Source organism: Apodemus sylvaticus, chromosome 22 (genome assembly GCF_947179515.1).
Source record: "Apodemus sylvaticus chromosome 22, mApoSyl1.1, whole genome shotgun sequence".
Taxonomy (NCBI): domain Eukaryota; kingdom Metazoa; phylum Chordata; class Mammalia; order Rodentia; family Muridae; genus Apodemus; species Apodemus sylvaticus.
In genome coordinates, this window is record NC_067493.1 from 22,423,049 (window position 1) to 22,443,471 (window position 20,423).

The following is a 20,423-nucleotide window of genomic DNA, read 5'->3' on the forward strand; positions in this document are numbered from 1 at the left end:
TGCTTTGCCCACAGGCCTGGCAGCATTTCATAAAAAGTTAAACCTACACCTACCCTATGATGCAGTGGTTGAACTCCTGTGTATTTATCCTATAGATATAAAAACGTATGCCCATACACAGACCTGCATATAATTGTTCATATCAGCTTTAGTTGGAATAGCTCTAAACTAGTAACAACCTAAATGCATACATTGGTAAGCAACGTGTGATACATCCATACCACAAAACACAGCTAGCAAAAACAGGAAAGAGGAGGAGCTATTGATATACCTACCGTGCTGGGTACTTCTTAAAGGCACTGTGCTGAGTGAAAAAGACCATTCTCAAAAGGCCACATACTGCATAACTCCATTTACATAACCTTCTCACCGGAACAGATTAGAGTGGTCAGGGTGGGTGGAGAAGTAGTGACTAGAAAGGGGCCCAGAGGTTGACTGGACAGACCATCAACTGTATGTACATCAACTGTGGCTGTATTGTGGCTGAGGTGATAGCTGTGCAGACCCATATACAAGATAAAATTTTATACATAGTCCACTTGGAAAGCAATAGGGATACAAAGATTGGAAAAAAATCTGGGGCTGTAGAAACGGCTCAGCAGTTAAAAGCTCTTACAAAGCATCCAAGTTTAGTTCTCAGAACTTGGGTTAAGTGGCCAATTTCTGCCTGGAACTCCAGAGCCAGTGCATCTGACACCAGATAGTCTCAGCAGGCACCTGCACTCGAGTGCATAACCCACACACAGACACACAAATACAGATAATTTGCTCTAGTTAGGGTTACAATTGCTGTGACAAAACACCCACCCACCGAAGCAACTTGGGAAAAAGAGTTTATTTGGTTTACACTTCCATATTGCTGTTCATCAGGGAAGGAAGTTAGGACAGGAACCTGGAGACAGGAGCTGACAGAGGCCGTGTAGGAGCGCTGCTGACTGGCTTGCTCCTCATGGCTTGCTTCAACTGCTTTCTTATAGAACCAGTACCACCATCCCAGAGCTCCTACAATGGGCTGGGCCCTCCTTCAGTTAATCCCTAAGAAAATACCTTAGAGCAATGGTTCTCAACCCCTTTGGGGGTTGCATATCAGATATATACATTACAATTCATAACAGTAGCAAAAGTCCAATTATAAAGTAGCTACAAAATAATTTCGCAGTAAGAGGTCACCACAACATGAAGAACTGTATTAATGGATCACAGCATTAGGAAGGTTGAGAACCACCGCCCTAGAGGCTTAACTAAGGCCTGATCTTATGGAAGCATTTTCTTTTCTTTTCTTTTTTCTTTTCTTTTCTTTTCTTTTCTTTTCTTTCCTTTCCTTTCCTTTCCTTTCCTTTCCTTTTCCTTTCCTCTCCTCTCCTCTCCTCTCCTCTCCTCTCCTCTCTTCTCTTCTCTTCTTTCTTTCTTTCTTTTTTTGGTTTTTTTTCTTTCAAGACAGGGTTTCTCTGTATAGCCCTGGGTGTCCTAGAACTCACTCACTAGACCAGGCTGGCCTTGAACTCAGAAATTTGCCTGCTTCTGCCTCCCAAGTGCTGGGATTACAGGCGTGCACCACCACCACCCAGCTATGGAAGCATTTTCTTAATTGAGGTTCCTTCCTCTCAGCTAACCTTAGCTTGTGTCAAGTTAAAAAACAAATCCAGAACATAATTAAATGGTAAAATATTTTTAATTGCCAAAACCCAAATAAGGTCACCGTCAAAATCCAAGTAAGATCGTAGCCATACTTCTTGTACAAGTAAGTAGTTATTTAATGGATTTGAGAATGTTCTGTGATTATAGAAAATGTCACTGTGGGAGCTAAGGGGAATTACTACATCTAGAAACTGTGTGTGTGTGTGTGTGTGTGTGTGTGTGTGTGTCCATCTGTCTGTCTGTCTCTGTGTGTGTGTATGTGATGTGGATTGTGTAAGTGTGTGTGTATGGTGTGTGAGTGTACTTATGAGAGTATGTGCATGAATGATGTTTGAGTGTGTGATGTGTGTGTATATATATGTATGTGGTATGAGTGTGTGTATGGTGTGTGTGTGTGTCTGTATGTGTGTGTATCTGTGTATGTGATGTGGATTGTGTGAGTGTGTGTGAAAGTATGTGCGTGATGTTTGAGTGTGTGGTGTGTGTATATATATGTATGTGGTATGAGTGTGTGTATGGTGTGTGTGTGTGTGTGTCTGTCGGTCGTATAAACATGTGCATGACATAGAATGTGTCAGATCAGAGGATAACTTTTGAGAGTTGTTTATCTTTTTGCACCCTAGTTCTAGGAGTCACACTCAGGTTGTACAACAATGCCTTTACCTGCTGAGCTACCTCACCAACATCCATTGTTTTAATAGTGCCTTACGAGGCCTAAGGTGAGAAGCTTAGAAGCTTAGGGGGTTTTAAGAAGAGACTAAAGCAATAGCAGTATGTCTACAGATATACAGTACTAGGTACTGAGGGTTCATCAGAAGAGTGGGGGCCAGAAGCTTTGGGGGACTCGGTCACCTGTAGACCTAGGACAGCTGCTTGCTCCAGTGATACAAGATGGATGGACTTCCACACAGAGGGACCCTTATGGTTTTCTCTCCCTCCTTCTGAGAATACCCTGACATACACACACACACACACACTCACACACACACACACACACACACACACACACATCTATATATGCTATATATAGTGCAGAGCTCTAAAGGGGAAACATCTGTTGACAAAATCTAAAGAAACTTTGTGTAGGATGGCTGCAGATGTAGCCCAGTGGCAGAGTGCTGCCTAGCACACACGAAGCCTTGGGTTCTACCCCTGGCACTACATGAACTGGACATGGTGATAACAGGCACCTGTAATGCAGCACTTGGAAGGGCAAGACAGTGAGTGGGATCAGAAGTCCAAGGTTTTCTTTGGCTACATAAAGAAGTTGAAGCTAGCCTAGGATACATAAGACACGTGAGAGAGGGAAGGAAGGAAACAAGGAAAGAAATACTCTTTGAGTAATAGAGGAGTGGTGGCTGGCTTACATGTACCCAAAGGATCCATAGGGACATACTGGCCATTCACCTAGGACCTCAACTGCCAAGGGCTAGGATGGTAGTGTGTATGCATGCAAGGTTGTTCAGCCACCAGGTTCTTTTCCCTATCCCAGTTGCCACTGAGAACGGAGCTCTTCTGCTACAGACTGGAGATTTAATCTGCAGACATGTTGGATCTTGGTCTTAAACACCAGAGGTAAAGGTGCACAGGAGAATTTGGTGGACACTGGTTCAGTATACGCTGGTTCCCAACCCCCATCCTGGCTGACAGAAAGGCTAACCATCTGTTGGATATTCTTCTCTCCCTTCTACCCAGTGATTGCGAATTAGGAATGTCTCTGTAGAAACAATGCCCCTGAGTGCTATCCATAGTCAGGATCCCCATGGAGTTGCTGTCTAGACACTGTGCTTGCAGTCTCTAGCAGCAGCTACCTAGCACCCACAGCTCTGCAGCGGCAAGAAGGGCTTCACTTGCTGGGCACTGGTGGCACATGCCTTTAATCCCAACAGTTGGAGGGCAGAAGCAGGTGGATTTCTGAGTTCCAGGCCAGCCTGGTCTACAGAGTGAGTTCCAGGACAGTCAGGACTATACAGAGAAACCATGTTTTGAAAAAAATAAAAAAATAAAAATAAAAAAAGAAGGGCTTCACTTGTAAATATGAACTGACTTATTGAAAAAAAGAAAAAAGAAACTGTGTGTGTGTGTGTGTGTGTGCGTGCATGCGTGTGCGCCCAGAGACCAAAAGAAGGCATGATCTTCTAGGGCTGGAGTTACCTGCAGTTGTTACCTACCTGGTGTGGGTACTGGAAACTGATTTGGATACTCTGTAAGAGCAATATATGTTCTTAACCACTGAGCTGTCTCTCCAGCCCCCAACAACCCCCTTTAAAGATCACCAGAAGTGACTGAACATGATGGCATATGCCTTTAATCCCAGCACAGAGGCAGTCTGATGTACATAATGAGTTGTAGGCCATCCAGGGTAACATAGTGAGACCCCCTCTTTTAAATAAATAAATAATCACCAGAAGTCAGGCATGATGCCACACACTTATAATCCCAGCACTCTTTATCAGAGGGATAGTTTAAAAAATATATAATTAGGAGATGATGCCATGGGAACTGGAATAGAACGCTGACACTCTAGAGTACTCAGAAGAGAGGACAATACATTCATAAACAAAGCCAGAATGGTGATGGTGATTTTAAAAAGGAAGAGTTAAGATACTAAAGCACTCAGAAAAATTACACAAATGGTGTGTGTGTATAATTAAAAACACCGGGTAGGATGACACACACCTACCTATGATCCCAGAGGCAGGAGGATCATGAGTTTGAGGCCAGCCAGAGCTACTTAGCAAAACCTTTTCTCAAAAGAAAGCAAAAATCAAAAGCTTAAAAACAAAAAAAGTTAGGATATAAAGTTAAGAATATTTTTCAGATGCAAAACATAAAGACAGAGTGGGAAAATAGAGAAAAGGTAAAGTTAGATAAATCTAGGAAGCATAAAACCTTCATCTGAGCTCCAAAAGAAATAAGAAACAAAAAGTAAAGCAAGAGTTTTCCAGGTCTGACACTGATTTTCCACATGGCTAGAAGCTGCCAAAGACCTCATAAAATAAATGGAGAGGGTGCCCACAGTGAGAAGGGTACCCATAGTAAGGAGGGTGCCCACAGTGAGGAGGGTACCCACAGTGAGGAGGGTGCCCACAGTGAGGAGGGCCACCGTAGATTTTACAACAGGGATACAGAGATAGTGTCTAAACTAAGCTTTAAAGAAGGGGAGAGTCTGAAGCTGGGGATGTGGCTCAGTCAGTCAAGTGCTTGCTTGCAACTATGGGTACGTGAGTTTGGATCTCCAGTAGCCATAAACCCAAGCACAGCTGCAAACGCCTGTATTCCAGTGCAGCCCTGGGTCTCGCTGGCCAGCTAGTCTAGCTGAATTGGCAAACTCCAAATTCAATAAGAGATTCTGTCTCAAAACTCAAGGTAAGGAACAATATAGCAAGATATTTGTTATTCATTTCCAGCATCCACACAAGCATGCACACAAACATCCCCAAAGGGTCAGGATCAGGGGAGTCAGACAGACAAACAAAAAGTCCATTACTTCAGCAAACGTGATGCTAAAGTCAGTAGCGCAGCATCTTAAACATTCTGAGGAAGACAGGTGGGTAGATTATATTGCCCAGCAAAACAGCAAACAAATGTCAAGGTAGTTCCAGAGGATAGTGAGAAGGCACTTGTCACCCAGACTAATGACCCAAGTTCAGTCTCCAGAGCCCCATAGTCTCGGAGAAACGACTGCCCCAGGTCACCCTCCGTGTGTAGGGACATTCACATTCCTCCTCCCCTTGCCTGCACACACGATAAGTGACTTGATATTTGTAAGAAGTTTCAGACATTTGGAGGCACGGATACACTTCTCATACATCATTACACCAGTTTTGGCAGCAGAAAGGAAGAAACTGGACAGCAAGAATGGGAGCTCCCAGTACAGGCAACCAGCTGAGAACATGCAAGGACAACAACCTGGCATCCTCAGGTGGAGCTGAGAGCGAGGGGACAGAATCCTTGCAAAGGGAGATGGGAAATAAAATTGGTAGGACTGGGCTTGATCTAACGCTGCATGGGAAGGGACGTAAGGTAGACGCAGAAGCATGGGGGAAGAAGCAAGCCAACTATTAACTCCAGGAAAACAAAAAGGCTTTGCTAAGAAAGGAAATGTGGTCTTAAGTACATTCTTTGAATTATAACCAATATTTATAGTCACAATGAATAGACACGACTGACCAGAAAGTTGTCGATTGCGTAGGAAAGAGGAGGGCTGTAGTAGAGAAGTAGGTCCTCCTGAATTACAAGAGGGAGCTAGCGCTTACTCTAACATTGAGCTGAGTGAATAGTCAAAATGGTGGTACTTCTGGGAGGGAAGCACGTGGTTTGACGGTTCTGTGGAGTAATAGCAAGGGTTAAAGTATAAGGCACAGGTGTTGTCATTGTACTTTGTATCACTACACATCCCTACCCATCTCTCTTCCCAGTTACTAATGGAGAGCCTCTTTTGCTTTGAAGGCTGTGTGTAAAGCATCTGATACGCTGAATGTTGGCTCTTTCCCCCCTTTATCATTTGCTCATCCACAAATACTACAGACACGGGAGGACGGGTCGGGAGGCCTGAGTCGTCCATTTAAATTGATGAATATGAAGCAACTTGTTGGTCCTACATGGAGCAGATGTCTATTGTCACCATATGTTGATGTGTTCTCAGTCATAAAGCCAGCACCCTGGGAACAATGCTTGTTGTCTGTACTGTATAGGTTCAGGCAAAATGAAAGCAAGATTGCCCTGAAGTTTCTAAATACTTGATAGCCAGAACATTACCTTTAATTATAAATTAAGCTGAGGTAGCTGCTCAAGCAGACTGTTCCCTAATGCTAGCTAGAGTGCAGTCTACCTGCACCAGCAGAGTTATTTGGCCTCCAGGCTCACAGTCCCCATGGGGCCTGGGAGGGGCATAAATGTCTCCTGCTTGCTGCATTTATAGCAGAGTCCAGGCAGCCCTTGGGTAACTGAAAGTTGCAGGATTATACCCATCTTGCTGCCTGTTCCATTGGGTCAGACAATCGAGTTCATTGAGGGTTGTTTTTGTTTTGTTTTGGTTTGGTTTGGTTTTTTTTGGTTTTTTGGGTTTGGTTTTTTCAAGACACGGTTTCTCTGTATAGCCCTGGATGACCTGGAACTTACTCTGTAAACCAGGCTGGCCTCGAACTCAGAAATCCACCTGCCTCTGCCTTCCCAGAGTGCTGGTTACAGGCATGCACCTCCACCGCCCAGTTCATTGAGATTTTTATGACTGCATTTTTTTGTGGGCTGAGGATTTGGCTCAGGTAGCATACCTGAAGCCCTAGGCTTGATCCTAAAAATTGTAAACCACAGGAGGAAATAGACACCTGTTATTCTAGCATTTAGGAAGTGAAAGCAGGAGGGTTAGAAGTTCAAGGCCATCTTCAGATACATAGCAAGTTCCAGGCCAGTTTGGGATTCCTGAGACTTTATCTTGATTGATAGATAGATAGATAGATAGATAGATAGATAGATAGATAGATAGAGACAGACAAGCATTTGAGACTTTGTTATCTATAAATTCTACTATATAGGAATTCTAGAACCCACAGTGACAATGTTCATATCCTGCCCTCTTTTGTTTGTTAATTTGTTTTGTGTGTTTGTTTGTTAGAATGTTATGGAACAATTCAATCCTGGACTCCGAAACTTAATAAACCTTGGAAAAAATTATGAAAAAGCAGTGAGTGGTAAGTCTTTTGATTTTTCTTAATGGATTAATGTAAAGAGAGTATGAAATCTTTTAACATTTTATTTATCTTTAATACTTAACATTGAACTCTAAAAATGTCTGTAAATGGAACTTTTCATAATTTATCTGCAGGATTTTTCCAACAACAGTGCAGGATGGTCCTAGTGTATTTGAAGCAAGTGACTTAAGTAATAGTGAGTGTCCTACAAGTGACATGTTTTAACTTTCAAGTCATGGTTTCTGATACACAAACTTGGACTTTTATATCCTTTTCATGAAATTTTCTAATTTTTAAAACAAAGCTTGTGAACTAATAAATTATATGTATACTTATTTGAATATGGCCAGGTATGATGGTACATGCCTCTAATCCCAGCATTCAGAAGGCAGAGGAAGGTGGATTTCTGTGAGTTCAAGGCCAACCTGGTCTACATAGTAAGATCCAGATCCTCCAGGGCTATTCAGAGAGAAAAACAACAATAATAACATGTGAACATTAGCGTCCTGCTACGTGAGAATCATTCACTTAGCTATCTATAGAAGAATTTCTTGCCTTTATATAGATTACGTTTTTGCTTATTTTGAGACAGAATCTCACTTTGTAACACAGGCTTTAAACTCAGGCCTCTCCCACCCTCCAAGTGCCAGGATTATAACTGTGAGTCACCATAACACCTTGGTGCTGATCTTTTTCATAGTAACATGAAAAATAATGTTTTTAACCTCAGTGTAAGAACTCTACATTAAAGGTGGGGTTTAGATTTTCATTTTAAAGTAGGTGCTTCATAGAAACCGAAGTTGAAGCCAGGCTTGGTAGCATATATCTGTACTCCCAGCTACTTGGGAGTCTGACATAGAAGGATTATAAGTTCTGTGCTAGTTTGTGCAACTTAGCAAGAACTTGAATCAGAGACAGTGGGAGCAAGAATAGAAAGATGGTAAGAAATAGAGAGATGGGAAAAAAGGAGGGCGGAGAGGGGGAGATTTCAGGCAAGCAACCAGACAGCTAGGGTGTGCCTGCAGGATCACAAACAAGCTGGAGAAGTACTTATCTAACATTAATGAGGCCCTACTTTCAATCCCCAACCAAACTAAATAAATAAACTCAGCCATTGGCATGTGCCTGTCTTTCAGGACTGAGGTTGCTAGCTAGCTATCTGGAAAAGGTTTTCACTGAGGAGGAGTTTTGGTAAGCAGCTACTCCTGCACTCCTACTAAAACTGAATGCTATTAGAATACATTAACCACCCAAAAACATGGCCTAGGCAAGACAGCGCACTGTTTGGGCCCTAAGCTATGGATGACAAGGAACATGGTAGTCAGAGTCACTGGAAAAGTAGATTGCGTGGCTGTGCATTTTTACCTGTAGCTTTCAGTGCCAGGAGGCATAACAGGTCTGGGATCTTGCTGCTCTGCCCAGCAGTGCCTTGCCATCCACAGGTACATTCCTTTCTTTGAGAGCGAGAAGCCAGCCTTGCAGTTCTACCTCTATGATTGCTTAATCACCAGGCTACAAAATCACTGCTGTCTCCAGTCCTCATGGGGAAATCCTTATAACCTGTAGAACCTTTCCCGTGTAACCTCAACTACTTTCTGAGGCAGGTATAGACTAAGAGAGCTGCTGGCAGCTTAGCCTCCTGTTAACACAACTTCTCCACCTCCTGGAGACAACTCTGTACTTGATAAGTATTCTCAGAACTGAGGGCCACCTAGATAGAGTTTTGGTGAAACCACTGATAATTGTAGCTACATTTGTAATGCCCTTGGTAAGAATTTGGGCCGAGCAGTGGTGGTGCATGCCTTTAATCCTAGCATTTGGGATGCAGAGGCAGGCCTATTTCTGAGTTCGAGGCCAGCCTGGTCTACAGAGTGAGTTCCAGTACAGCCAGGGCTACAACAGAGAAACCCTGTCTCGGGGGGGGGGGGGGGGGGGGAAGAAAAGAAAAAAAGAATTTGGGAGTAATGATGAAGAAGTCAACAGATTACAAAGGCAGAGTAGCATTCAAATGGCTGACAAATACAGGTCATTATCACAGGGATCTGACAATGTGATTGCTGTGGACTTGAGCAGGCAAGAGACTGTGCAAGAACGCCAGCTGACAGATAAGGGATGTTGGCAGACAGACACTGCTTCAAGCAGAAAAGTTGAGCCCTGGGCACCACACTAACCTGGGAAGAAGCCTTGAACAAGTGGGACTGGACAATGCCAGCTTAGCTACGTGTTGCATGGTGGCACCAGGCGCCGGCCATTGCACAGAATGCTGCAGCATCCCACAGACGATGACTTAAGGTGCCACCTTCGATTTCCCCTGTAAGGCAAGCTAGCTCTCTGCAGACTCAGGGCTCTCTGCTTGACACACTCTGTCCTCAGGTGGCCTTTCTCCATCAAGGTCCTTTCTATAGTCGCAGTTAATGGCCTAGCATTTACTAGGTTCCAATGCAAGCCATGCTTGTTGCAGTGCTCTGGCCAAAGCAAGTCCCATGGCCAGTGTCCCAGGGAACCACAGACTTGAAATCTGAAGGAGTGCAGTTCACGAAACTATTATAAAAGTCTTTTATGAGCGCATGGACTGTGGACTTGTGGGAGACCCATGCAGGCTTTAGCAGAGTAGGAATCCAGTGAAACTGTTTCAAGAAAAAAATTATCAGCAGAGTGTAGAGCATGCCTTTAATTCAGCTATGTGAGTCCGAGGCAGGTGGATCTTGAGTTCCAAGTCAGCCTGGTCTACATAGTGAGTTCCAGGACAGCCAGGGCTTCATATGAGACCCTGTCTCAAAAACAAGCAAAAAATTATCCAATAGAGGTATGTACATTGACGACTCTAGATTGAGGTGATTAAACAATCACTAAAATAGAATTCATCAGTTTCCTTAAACAGTAAGAAGCAGAAACCCCCACAGAGTGGGGCAAAGTTATCCAAATACTATTTCACATTTTTTAGTTCTGGATAACTTGTATAGTTTTAAAGTTAATTTAGCTTTACTAAAAGCAAAGCTACTTTGAGAGACTGAGGTTACATGGTTTTAAATATAAGTCAACAGTTGCTTTTCAAAAATCTCGGTTTAACATGGGTGTAAACCAGAGATTTTTAACTGTTGTGTAATCCTAAAGGCCACTCTCCCTCCGCGTGCTCTTCAGTTTATCAGCGCTTTACGGTTGAAGCCTTTCACTCGCACACCATCTATGGAGCTGACATCTTGCTGGCAGCACTCTTGTTTCTAGGTGGAGTTGCTTTTTCTTTCTTCTGTTCCAGCTGAAGCTCTGTGATTTAGAGTGGAGGAAGTCAAGTACCCCAGCAGGAGATGTGTACATTGTGGCTGACTCACACCGACCTTGGGGACAGTCTGAAATGTCTCTGCTCCACTCCCTTAGCAAAGGGAACTGATAACATTACCTTCCCTTGTCGTAACAAAGCTGGGTAGATTAGCTAAGTAATGACCCGCAAAGCCTTTATAAAGGCTGTCTGCGTTGGTTAAGTATCCTGTAACTTCTCCAGTCCTATAAAACACCAGGATAGCAGAATATTGCATGTCTTAAATTTACATGCCAATGCAGTAAAGTAAAAGCCTTCATTTATATTGTTGAAAACTCCATAGCAAGTGCTGAAATCAGTAAAATTACAGGGGCAGGAACTTGGCTGGTAGTACTTTCAGCTACCCGTATACTTGATAAATCCTCCGATCTTTTCTATACTTCCCCTTAAAGGCCCACCTTTGAGGTATGGGGATGCGGCTCAGTGGTAGAGTGCGTCCTAAGCACATGAAAAAAATACACATGGGGCTGGAGACATGGGTCGGCAGTTAGCAGCACTTGCTGGTTGTGCAGGGGAACAACCTGGGTTTCATTCCCAGCACCATGAGACAGCTCACGACTGCATATAGCTCCAGCTCCAGGGGATCTAATATCCTCTTCTGGCCTCTGAGGGCACCTGTATATATATGACATGTTCACACACAGACATACGCATATGTATAATTTTTTATCTTAATTAAGAAAAATAGGACCTGGGAAGATGGCTTAGTGAGAACAGTGCTTATCTCAAGTGTGAGAACCTGACTTTGCTCTTCAGTACCCATGTGAAAATGTCAGGTGTGGTGACACAAGCTTTCCATTCCAACACTGAGGAGCCACAGACAGGCAGATCACTGAGATCAGGGCTCAGCCAGTCTAGCCTAACGGTGAGTTCCAAGCCAGTGGGAGACCCTGTCTCTAGGGAGGCGGAGGCCGACCATGTTACTGAGGGTGGCACCCAAGGTTGTCTTCTCTCTTCGCACAGCCATTCATAAGTGTATGTAGACACATACACGCACTAAATAAATAAGCTACTTCTTAGCATGGCCTGGTGGCATAGGTTTGTAATCCCAGCGACTTGGGAGGCTAAAGCCAGAAGGATTACAAAGTCAAGGCTAGCCCAGAAAAACTTGGTTGAGACTCTGTCTCAAAATGAAAAATAAAAAGACTGAGGATGTAATTCATTGGTAAAGCACTTGCCTAGCCTTGGGTTCCATGTCCAGTACAGGGAGACATTTAAAAACAAACAGGGACAGAACAGCTGGTGTAGCTTCTGCCTGCTCTGTGGGAAGAGGAGGGGTGGAAGCCCTTTTTCTTCCGAGCTCCTGTGCTTTCCAGGGCTCCAGGAAACTGGTTTCTGTGAGTTCAGGGGAAGGGTGGAGAGTTTTCCTCCGAAATCACTCTGGCTTCGGCTGGGTCTTGTGGAAGCGCTTGCTTCTCCAACACCATTCTCAAGCTTAAGTGCCTGTAAAGCAGAAACCGGGCTGCTGTTTGTCCATCCCATGCTGGCTGTTAGAGAACTTCACAGAGTGGACAGCCTTTATCGCCACAGGGTGCAGACATTGTCCAAGTACCTTCAGGGTCAGTTTGGAGGAGAAACACTTTTTAAATTTTCAGTTTAGTTATTTTAAATTGTGTACGTGTGTGTGCATGTGAGTAAGGGTGCTGCTCACTGAAGCTAGAGACATTGACTGCCCCGGAGCTTAAGTTAGGAGACTGAGGCTCTCTCTCAGCAGGGTGCTGGGAACCAAACTCCAGGCCTCTGCAAGAGCAAGACGCACTCTTACTGCTAAGCCATCTGCTCATTGAAAAGTATTTTTTTTAAACTACAGAAATATATATTTTAGGATGATAAGAACCCAGCTTCTGTTGCAATAAAATCATTGCTCATTTCTGTTGGAAGGAAAAGGAAGGAAAAAATTTGTTGTTTTTTATATGTAAGTTTATAATTATCAGAATGCTAATGTGTTTCAAACTTCATAGATTTTTTTTTTTTTACCTCAGTAACAAATCTGTTGGCTGTGACCAGATTGTATTAGGGACATAGGGTATGCTGGGCAGGCTGTCTGCACTGAGCCCTGCCCTCAGCTCCTCACCGGGGGCTTCAAAGCAAGTACTCTTCATAACCTCCGCCTGTTTTTTATTTTTATTTTGAGATAGAGTCCCACCAAGCTCCCCTGGCTGGCCGTGAACTCACTCTGTAGCCCAAACCAGCTTTGAATTCCTCCTGTCTCAGCCTTTGAATAGCTAAGATTATAGAGAGACCTGGCTCCCTTTTTTTGTTGTTGTTGTTATTTAGTTTTTTTGTTTTTTTGGGTTTTTTTGGTTGGTTGGTTTTCGAGACAGGGTTTCTCTGTGTAGCCCTGGCTGTCCTGGAACTCGTTCTGTAGACCAGGCTTGCCTTGAACTCAGAGATCTGCCTGCTTCTACCTCTACCTCTGCAGTGCTGACATTAAAGGCATGTGCTAGCCACTATCATCCAGCTTTCTTTTTTTTAATAGAAAGATTAAATGTGCTTTCATGAAAGCACAGGTTCCTAGGCCACAGCACCCAATATTCCTTGAGTAATGACATGGCCGACTTGTAGTCCCAAAATGTCTCTGCTCCCAGTGACCGTTTGATATCAGTAGCATATGCCCTGGAACTGGCATCAGAAGCAGGTGGGGCCTTGGGGATGTCACTGAAACAGTCTGCCCTAGAACTTCCTGTAGCCAGGGGCACTCTGGGATGCTGAGCCTGTCTCCCTCCCGCCTTTCCTTGTCTGAGTAATGGTTTTCTGTATCACATTCCTGTTTAGCTATGATCCTGGCAGGAAAAGCCTACTACGACGGAGTGGCCAAGATTGGTGAAATTGCCTCTGGGTCTCCTGTGTCAACAGAGCTAGGTGAGCTGACCATCCATTTCTACAAAAACCTAGCCTGCTGCCCCAGGGTTGATAGGAGTGTGTCAGGTGGCTCAGACCAGAAACACAGAAGGGAACTGGTTGGGCACTGTAGTCTGAGTTCACCTTGGTACATGAAAATAGAGTGTTTTGGAAGGCAGGCCCGGGCTCAGGAGCGAGGTGGAGGCCCCTTCTCAGGCCTCTGAGGAACTCTGCTCCTACCTCTGCTGCCTGGGTTCAGGCCTGTCACCTCGGATCCCTGAAGCTCCAGCGTGGAGAACTGTGACCTACATTTTGAACCAAGGTGGGTGAGACAGGCCAAGTTCTTGTGGTGACTCACCTTGTGGAGACTGACTCCTTGACTCCTGCTGCTGTGCCCCGGCTCCCACTCTTCCACACTTGCCTTTGGTTGTGATTTTTCCGGTTTTGCTGGTATGAATGGATCCCCTGTGCAGGCGAGGAAGGAGGATAGCCACACCCTGGGCAGCCCCGGCACAGCTGAGGGAAGCTGGGCTTCTATTTACAGAGCTATGCCACTGCGCTGCGGTCCTCTCCTGCAGGGCAGGGCCACTTGGCTAATAGACCCACATGCCACTCTCGTCTTTAAAGCTTGTGGTGGACTGTGTTTTATTGTGTGGACGCTGAGAATTCTGCTTTAAGGGTTCTGAAAACACAGTGAAGAGCGAGTGTGTGTTTAAAGAGCCGCGTGTCTGTCTCTACTCAGTGTCCAGTCTGAGAAACTCACTGACCACATTCGAAGGCTGGAACAGGCTTGATGCCTGTGGCAGGGTGTGGGCGGGCTGGGTTCATGGTCTCTGGCTGCTTTATACTTAAAACGTTGGGGAAAGCCACAGGCGCAGTGCACCTCTGCAGTGGTGTCACATGGGGACCAGCAACACTGCTCTGGTTAATGGAATCGATCGCAAATGATGTTTGAAATCCCAGATCGTGCTCTGAGGGGTTCGTGACTTCCCCCTGTCATGACGGCCAGTTGCAGCTCTGAAGCGCCGTCGGTTTAATGACGTGCAGCCAGCTGTGTGTGTGTGTGTGTGTGTGTGTGTGTGTGTGTAGCAGATAGTAGTATTTTAGAAATTTGGGGTTCTAGAAGAAGCTAAGCTGATAACAGGGTTCCAAAAATAAGATTTAATTAAGAAGAAACATGCCATTGTGCCAGGCATGGGGGGGAGGGAGGGTCTGGCCCTCTCATTAACACATATGGCGCTCTGACTCACCGCCCTTCAGCTCTCCGGTTTAATGTTTTATGGGTCCAGCCACTGTTTAAATGAGACTTCTGTTCCACACCTTACTTTATTCAGCAGCAAGTCCATAACATTGGATCAGCTATTTCCACAGCAACAGTGTTGTTATAAACACTGCCCGACACTCCAGCTTCAGTGGGGAAAGTGCGTTGTGCAGACGAAGGTTCCTTCTGTGACGCTCCTGCCCCATTTCCCTTGGTTCCCAGCTGCCCGTTTGCTTATGCCCACTGTCTCAGAGGGTCTCACACAGTTACTCACTAGTTTTTTAGCCATTTACAGCATTTTCTTTAGGTTAAAAAGTTGCCTTGTTTTGGGCAACTTAATAAGAACTTCTTTTGACTTGCATAGTTTTTCTTTTGGTACTGTTTAAAATACCTTACTCTATCTACTTAAATTCCCACATGGAAGAATAGCAGTCAAGTCACATATTTTCAAAAAGTAGAGGAGGAAAAAGGAAGAGAAAGACAGGCTGGGGAAATGTGAATAAGTACTTGGCATGAAGTACGAGCCAGAGGACACTCAGATTCCTAGCCTGCATGTAAAAGCAGAGTGCAGCGGTGGCTTTGGTGACACGTGCCTACAGTCCCATCACTGGAGAGGCAGAGACAGGAGTCCCTGGCCTCGGTCATCAGGTAATCTCCCTGAATAAGTAAACTCCAGATGCTGTGAGAAACACTGTCTCAAAAATGAGGTGGAAAAGCTAGTTTATTAATAAAGACACATGGCATCGACCTCTGACCTCCACAGACATGCACGCATGTTCACAGGTGCACACACCCCTCCTCCAAAAAAGAAAAAAACCCAAAGGTAGATTGTGTTTCCTTCCTTTTCCAGTACTTCATGTGGCTTTGGATACTGGTACTCATAACCTTATGAAACATAAACTTTATTTAAGATTGTCTCAGTTTGTTTTGTAATTCTGTGATAAAACACCATGACCAAAAGCAACTTGGGGAGGAAAGAATGTATTTTGCTTACATTTGCATATCAAGTTCATTATCAGAGGCAGTCTGGGCAGAAACTCAAACTAAGGCAGGAACTCAGAGGCAGGGGTTGATGCAGAGCTGCTTCCTGGCTAGCTCCTCGTGGCTTGCTCAGCCTGACTTCTTACACCACCAAAGACCACCAGCCCAGAGATGACACCACTGCAGTGAGCTGGCCCTCCCACATTAACTATCAGTGAAGGAAATGCCCCAACTACGTTGGCTACTGGGCAAACCTGTGGTGCATTTTCTTCATTAGAGTTCCTTCCTTCCAGATAACCCTCGCCTGTATCGGGTTGACATAAAACTAGTCAGCACAAAGACACACAAAGACAGCGTGATGACACATGCTTGTAATCCCAACGCCTTGAAAGCTAAAGCAGAAGGATCCCAAGGTCAGTCCGAGTCATATAGTGAGGCCAGAGAAAAACGGGCTGGTAAGATGACTTAGCAGGAAGTGTGCTTGCTACTGGCCGATAACCTGAGTTCAATTCCAGGGACCCGCTTGGTAAAAGGAGAGAACTGACTCCTTAAAAGTTGTTCTCTGACCTCCACATGTGTCCTATGGTCCATGTATTAGAAAACTTTTTTTTAAAGATTTATTTTTTTTAAAGATTTATTTTTAAAGATTTATTTATTGTTATATCTAAGTTCATTGTAGGTATCTTCAAACACCCCAGAAGAGTCAGATCTCATGGATGGTTGTGAGCCACCATGTGGTTGCTGGGAATTGAACTCAAGACCTTCGGAAGAGCAGTCAGTGCTCTTAACCGCTGAGCCTTCATCTCTCCAGCCCGTAGAAAACTTTTAAATGAAGGACTGCAGCACAGCTTTGGGGCACACTACTTGGCACACAAAGCCCTGAGTCCCATCCCCAGTACAAGGACCACAGGATAACTGCAGTAAGACCACGAACCATTTCCAGTTTGAATCAATTCAAAAGACATTCAGTGTGTCTTTTGAATCTGTCAGTGAAGATGGAGTGGATTTTTAGCTATAGATAGTTTCCATTTAGGCAGTCTCACCTGGCATCTGCTCATCTGCTGCCATGTGGGTAATTTAGTATGCTTTTGCTTAAACGTAACAGAATGTCCAGCTTACAGTGATTTGAGCGATAGGCAAGAGTATTGTTCCATGTCAGGCCTGCCCAGTCAATCCTCAGCAAGGATTCAGACTCCTTCTTTTCTTGTCTTCATACACATTTCCTCATGCCACCAAGATAACCCCCGGCCTGATGACCACATTTATCTCCTCATTGTCTCCAAATACAGGAAGCAAAATGTGTCCCAGGTGTGTCCTGTTATAAAGGAGGAGCCCTGGCCCGGAAGCCCCAGCACACATGTCTCTAGCTCCATAACCCAGGTTAGGTCACATTTGTCCACGTCCAGCTGCTAGAAAAGATTCCTTGGTGTGGCCAGCCAGGACTGCAGAGGAGAAGGCGCAGCTGTTCGGCACAGCCCTGCTATCAGGCATCTCTGGCATTAATGATCTGGTTTCAGTGGTTTTGGGTGAAGGGCGGGACATTACACAAATGTTCCTGCAGTCATTTGTGGTGTTTCTGCACACTGCATGTGTCTGGTTGGAGCGGCTCCCCGCCGCCCACATGAGCTGGTGTGCATTTGCCCAGCACGTGTATATATCAGACCTTGTCACCTGTTCCCGCAGGCCCATTGCACTTCTTTTTCCAGAACACCACAGCTGTCCTTCCCCGTCCAGCCCTGTGTCCTTAGACAAGAGCTCAGCACAAGGGAAGCAGCACTGGGGACCTCTGGTTTCTTCCGCCCACTGAGTGTTACTGCTCACTCACTCACCTTTGAGAGTTCGTGACCATGGATGGACTCCAGGACATTTCTCCTGGGTCTGCTTCCTCGCCTCTGCTCAGCAGCTGCCTTCCTGTGTGACTCCTGGAGCCTTGTGCTGAAAATGAGGGGAGGGACTAGAGAAACATTAAAAACATCTTTGAAGGCTGCAGCTGTGTAGGCCCTACCCCCACCGTGTACCTGTCCGGTCTCCTAGTCAGTGCGTCTAGCCCGCTTTTCCCAGTAAGAAATGTAAGACTGTCTCACTCACAACGTAGAACCCTAAGTACTTGCTGTGAGCTGGGTGCCCAGCATTTCACGCACGGTTACCAAGTAGTTCTCACTGTAGGCCTGGGTGGTGGGCATAGGTGCCTTCCATCTCTCACAGGCAAGGCCTAGAGGCAAGGTGACTTGTCTCAGATCACTCAGTGGGTAGTTTGACTTCAGAATCTGAGTTCTTGACCTTTGCACTGTCACTGAGGCGAGGGGAAGAGGAAGAGCCTGCGGAGGGAGGGCTGCTGAACGCTGAAGCCTCCACCATAGTGGCCTTCTCAGAAAGGGGGTGGAGCCAAGCCTGTGATCCCAGCACTCAGAGTTCCCTGAAAGGTTAGCCTGAACAACATAGTCACACCTTAACTGAAAAAAGGCAAGAAGGGGCTGGCAAGATGCACTGACCTCAAGGCTGAAGGCCTGAGTTTACCCCCAGGAACTCACATGGTGCAAACAGAGAACCAGTTCCTGGAAATAGTCTTTTGACCACACCATGCAGGTACTGCCCATATCCCAACCCCCCAAATCTTTATGTAATTTTAAAATTAAAAAAAGAAAGTTATTAAAGTTGATATTAGTGGAAGAGCAGGTCCGCCAGTGTATTTAGTGGTGACCGGTTCCCCTTGAAAATGATGGTTTCTCTCAAATGTCTGTTAACAGCAAGAATCAAGAAGTTATTGATATGGAAATAACAGATAAATCATACATACACACACACACACACACACACACACACACACGTGCGTGCGTGCACACAGAGTCTTTTACTGTCCACACAAATTTGGGTCTCATTGAAGCCTCACTGAGAATGTATGGGGAATGCTTCCCCAGCACTGAGGCCCTCATTCCAGTCATTCCTGGGCAGCTTTTCTGAGGATCTGTAGGTGCTGTGTTCCCCTAGGGGTGGCTGCTGGGCTCTAGAACAAACAGTCATTATCTCCTTTGCAGAGGGAAGGGATAACCCACTCCATAGCGACCACAAGTCACTCTCTCTCCCTGGACTTTGTAGCCAAACAAGACAAAGCAAGACTTGAGAAGCCCAAGGTCCCTGTGGAGCTGGACAGGTCTGCCTGTCTCCATTCCATCCGGCTCTCACCCAGGACAGCGAAGCCAGGTCACTGTTTACCCTCCTCTGCCTGTCACTGGAGAGTCCACAGAGGTGGCGGTGGCGGTTGGCTGGGTGCAGCAGAGCTTGGGCAACTAACTCTTGGCCTTAATGAGCGGGCTGGGTGTGCCTAAAGGAGGTGAAGGTCGGCTGTGTAGGTTGTGTGAAGAGGAAATGAGATAATGTGCCTCCCAGCTTCTAAAATGTCAAAGACTAGAAAGATGGCCCTACCCCCCCTTTACTTCACCTTCAGGCAATTAGCAAACACTACCAGTGCCCCCTACACATTCTTTTCATTCATAAAGTAGGTAGCGTGGGTTTGGAAGACTACACCTTTTTCCACAGTGATGCTTGTTTTTTCATGAGTCCTTTTGATCATTTCTTTGTTTATTTCATTTCCCGTTCTTTTTCTTTCTTCTATTGTTCTTTTTCTAATTTCATAACTGGCACAATTAAAACATCTATTAATTTAAAGCATTAAAAGCTTCACATGGTAATAATACCAGAACAAAAACTGCAAATCGAAACCTAGCAGCCATCTTAATAGATGAGAAAAATGGTAATTGTTGTGGGACCTTTGAAAAGGCTTGGCTGAGTTGGGCGGTGGTGCTGCACACCTTTATTTCCAGCACCGGGGAGGCAGGGACAGGTGGATCTGTGAGTTCAAGGCCAGCCTGGTCTAAAGAGCAAGTTCCAGGACATACAGGGCTACACAGAGAAACCCTATCTTGAAAAGCAAAACAAAACAAAAGTTTGGTTTGGGAATGAAGCTTAGTGGTAGAGCCCTTGCCTAGCATGCTCGAAGTCCTAGGTACCATCCCTTACACTGCAATAGGGGAAAATTTTTGTTAAAATTCTCATATTACTCAGGTAAGGTGACGCACACTTGTAATCATTTAGGAGGCAGGAGCAAGAGGACACTACCACCATGTATGTGCACACTCGTGCACACACGTGCGTGCATGGGGAAAGAGAGATTAAAATAGAAAAGAAGTGAAAAACAATAGCCTATAACTAAATCAAATGGAATTGATAAGGCGTAGCCGACGGAGCCAGTTGCCTCACTCGCGGTCCGCAGACTCTGCATATGCAACCACAGGGACTAAAAGGAGCCCAGATTTATTGGCGTAATTGAAGGAAGTGGTTGTGATGAAAGGACAAAGATGTTTCTGAGAAAATGATGCCAGCAAAATCCCTTCACATAAAAGGAACGCCCTAAGACGTCTTGCAACACCACAACCTCAAAGGGTAGAACTGTGTGATACAGTCTTGATCTCTGTCCAGATTGCTAGCACAGAGCTGATAAGTCTTTATGTGCTGAGGAACTGACTGACGGCCGGGCCACCTGAGGCTCCGGATGGAGCTGTTCGCCAGCGAGTGAGTAAACCAGTCATGGCTTTTAGATGCTTCTGCAAGGACTGGGTTGAGAGGAGCTTTAGATAGGTGACTACGCAGTGTTCATGGAGTGTACAGCACAGGAGAGAACGGAAGTCTGTTGCCA

General features: G+C 45.2%; 1 protein-coding gene across 1 annotated transcript in view; it reads left to right on the plus strand.

The window, feature by feature from the left end:
* The window catches only part of Baiap2l1 (BAR/IMD domain containing adaptor protein 2 like 1), an 86,088-nt gene that overhangs the window by 20,730 nt on the left and 44,935 nt on the right, over positions 1-20,423 (plus strand). Inside the window, exons 2-3 of the mRNA XM_052167897.1 lie at positions 7,256-7,331; positions 13,423-13,509. Of these exons, the coding sequence (XP_052023857.1) occupies positions 7,256-7,331; positions 13,423-13,509 (163 nt within the window). The remainder of the gene's footprint in view (positions 1-7,255; positions 7,332-13,422; positions 13,510-20,423) is intronic.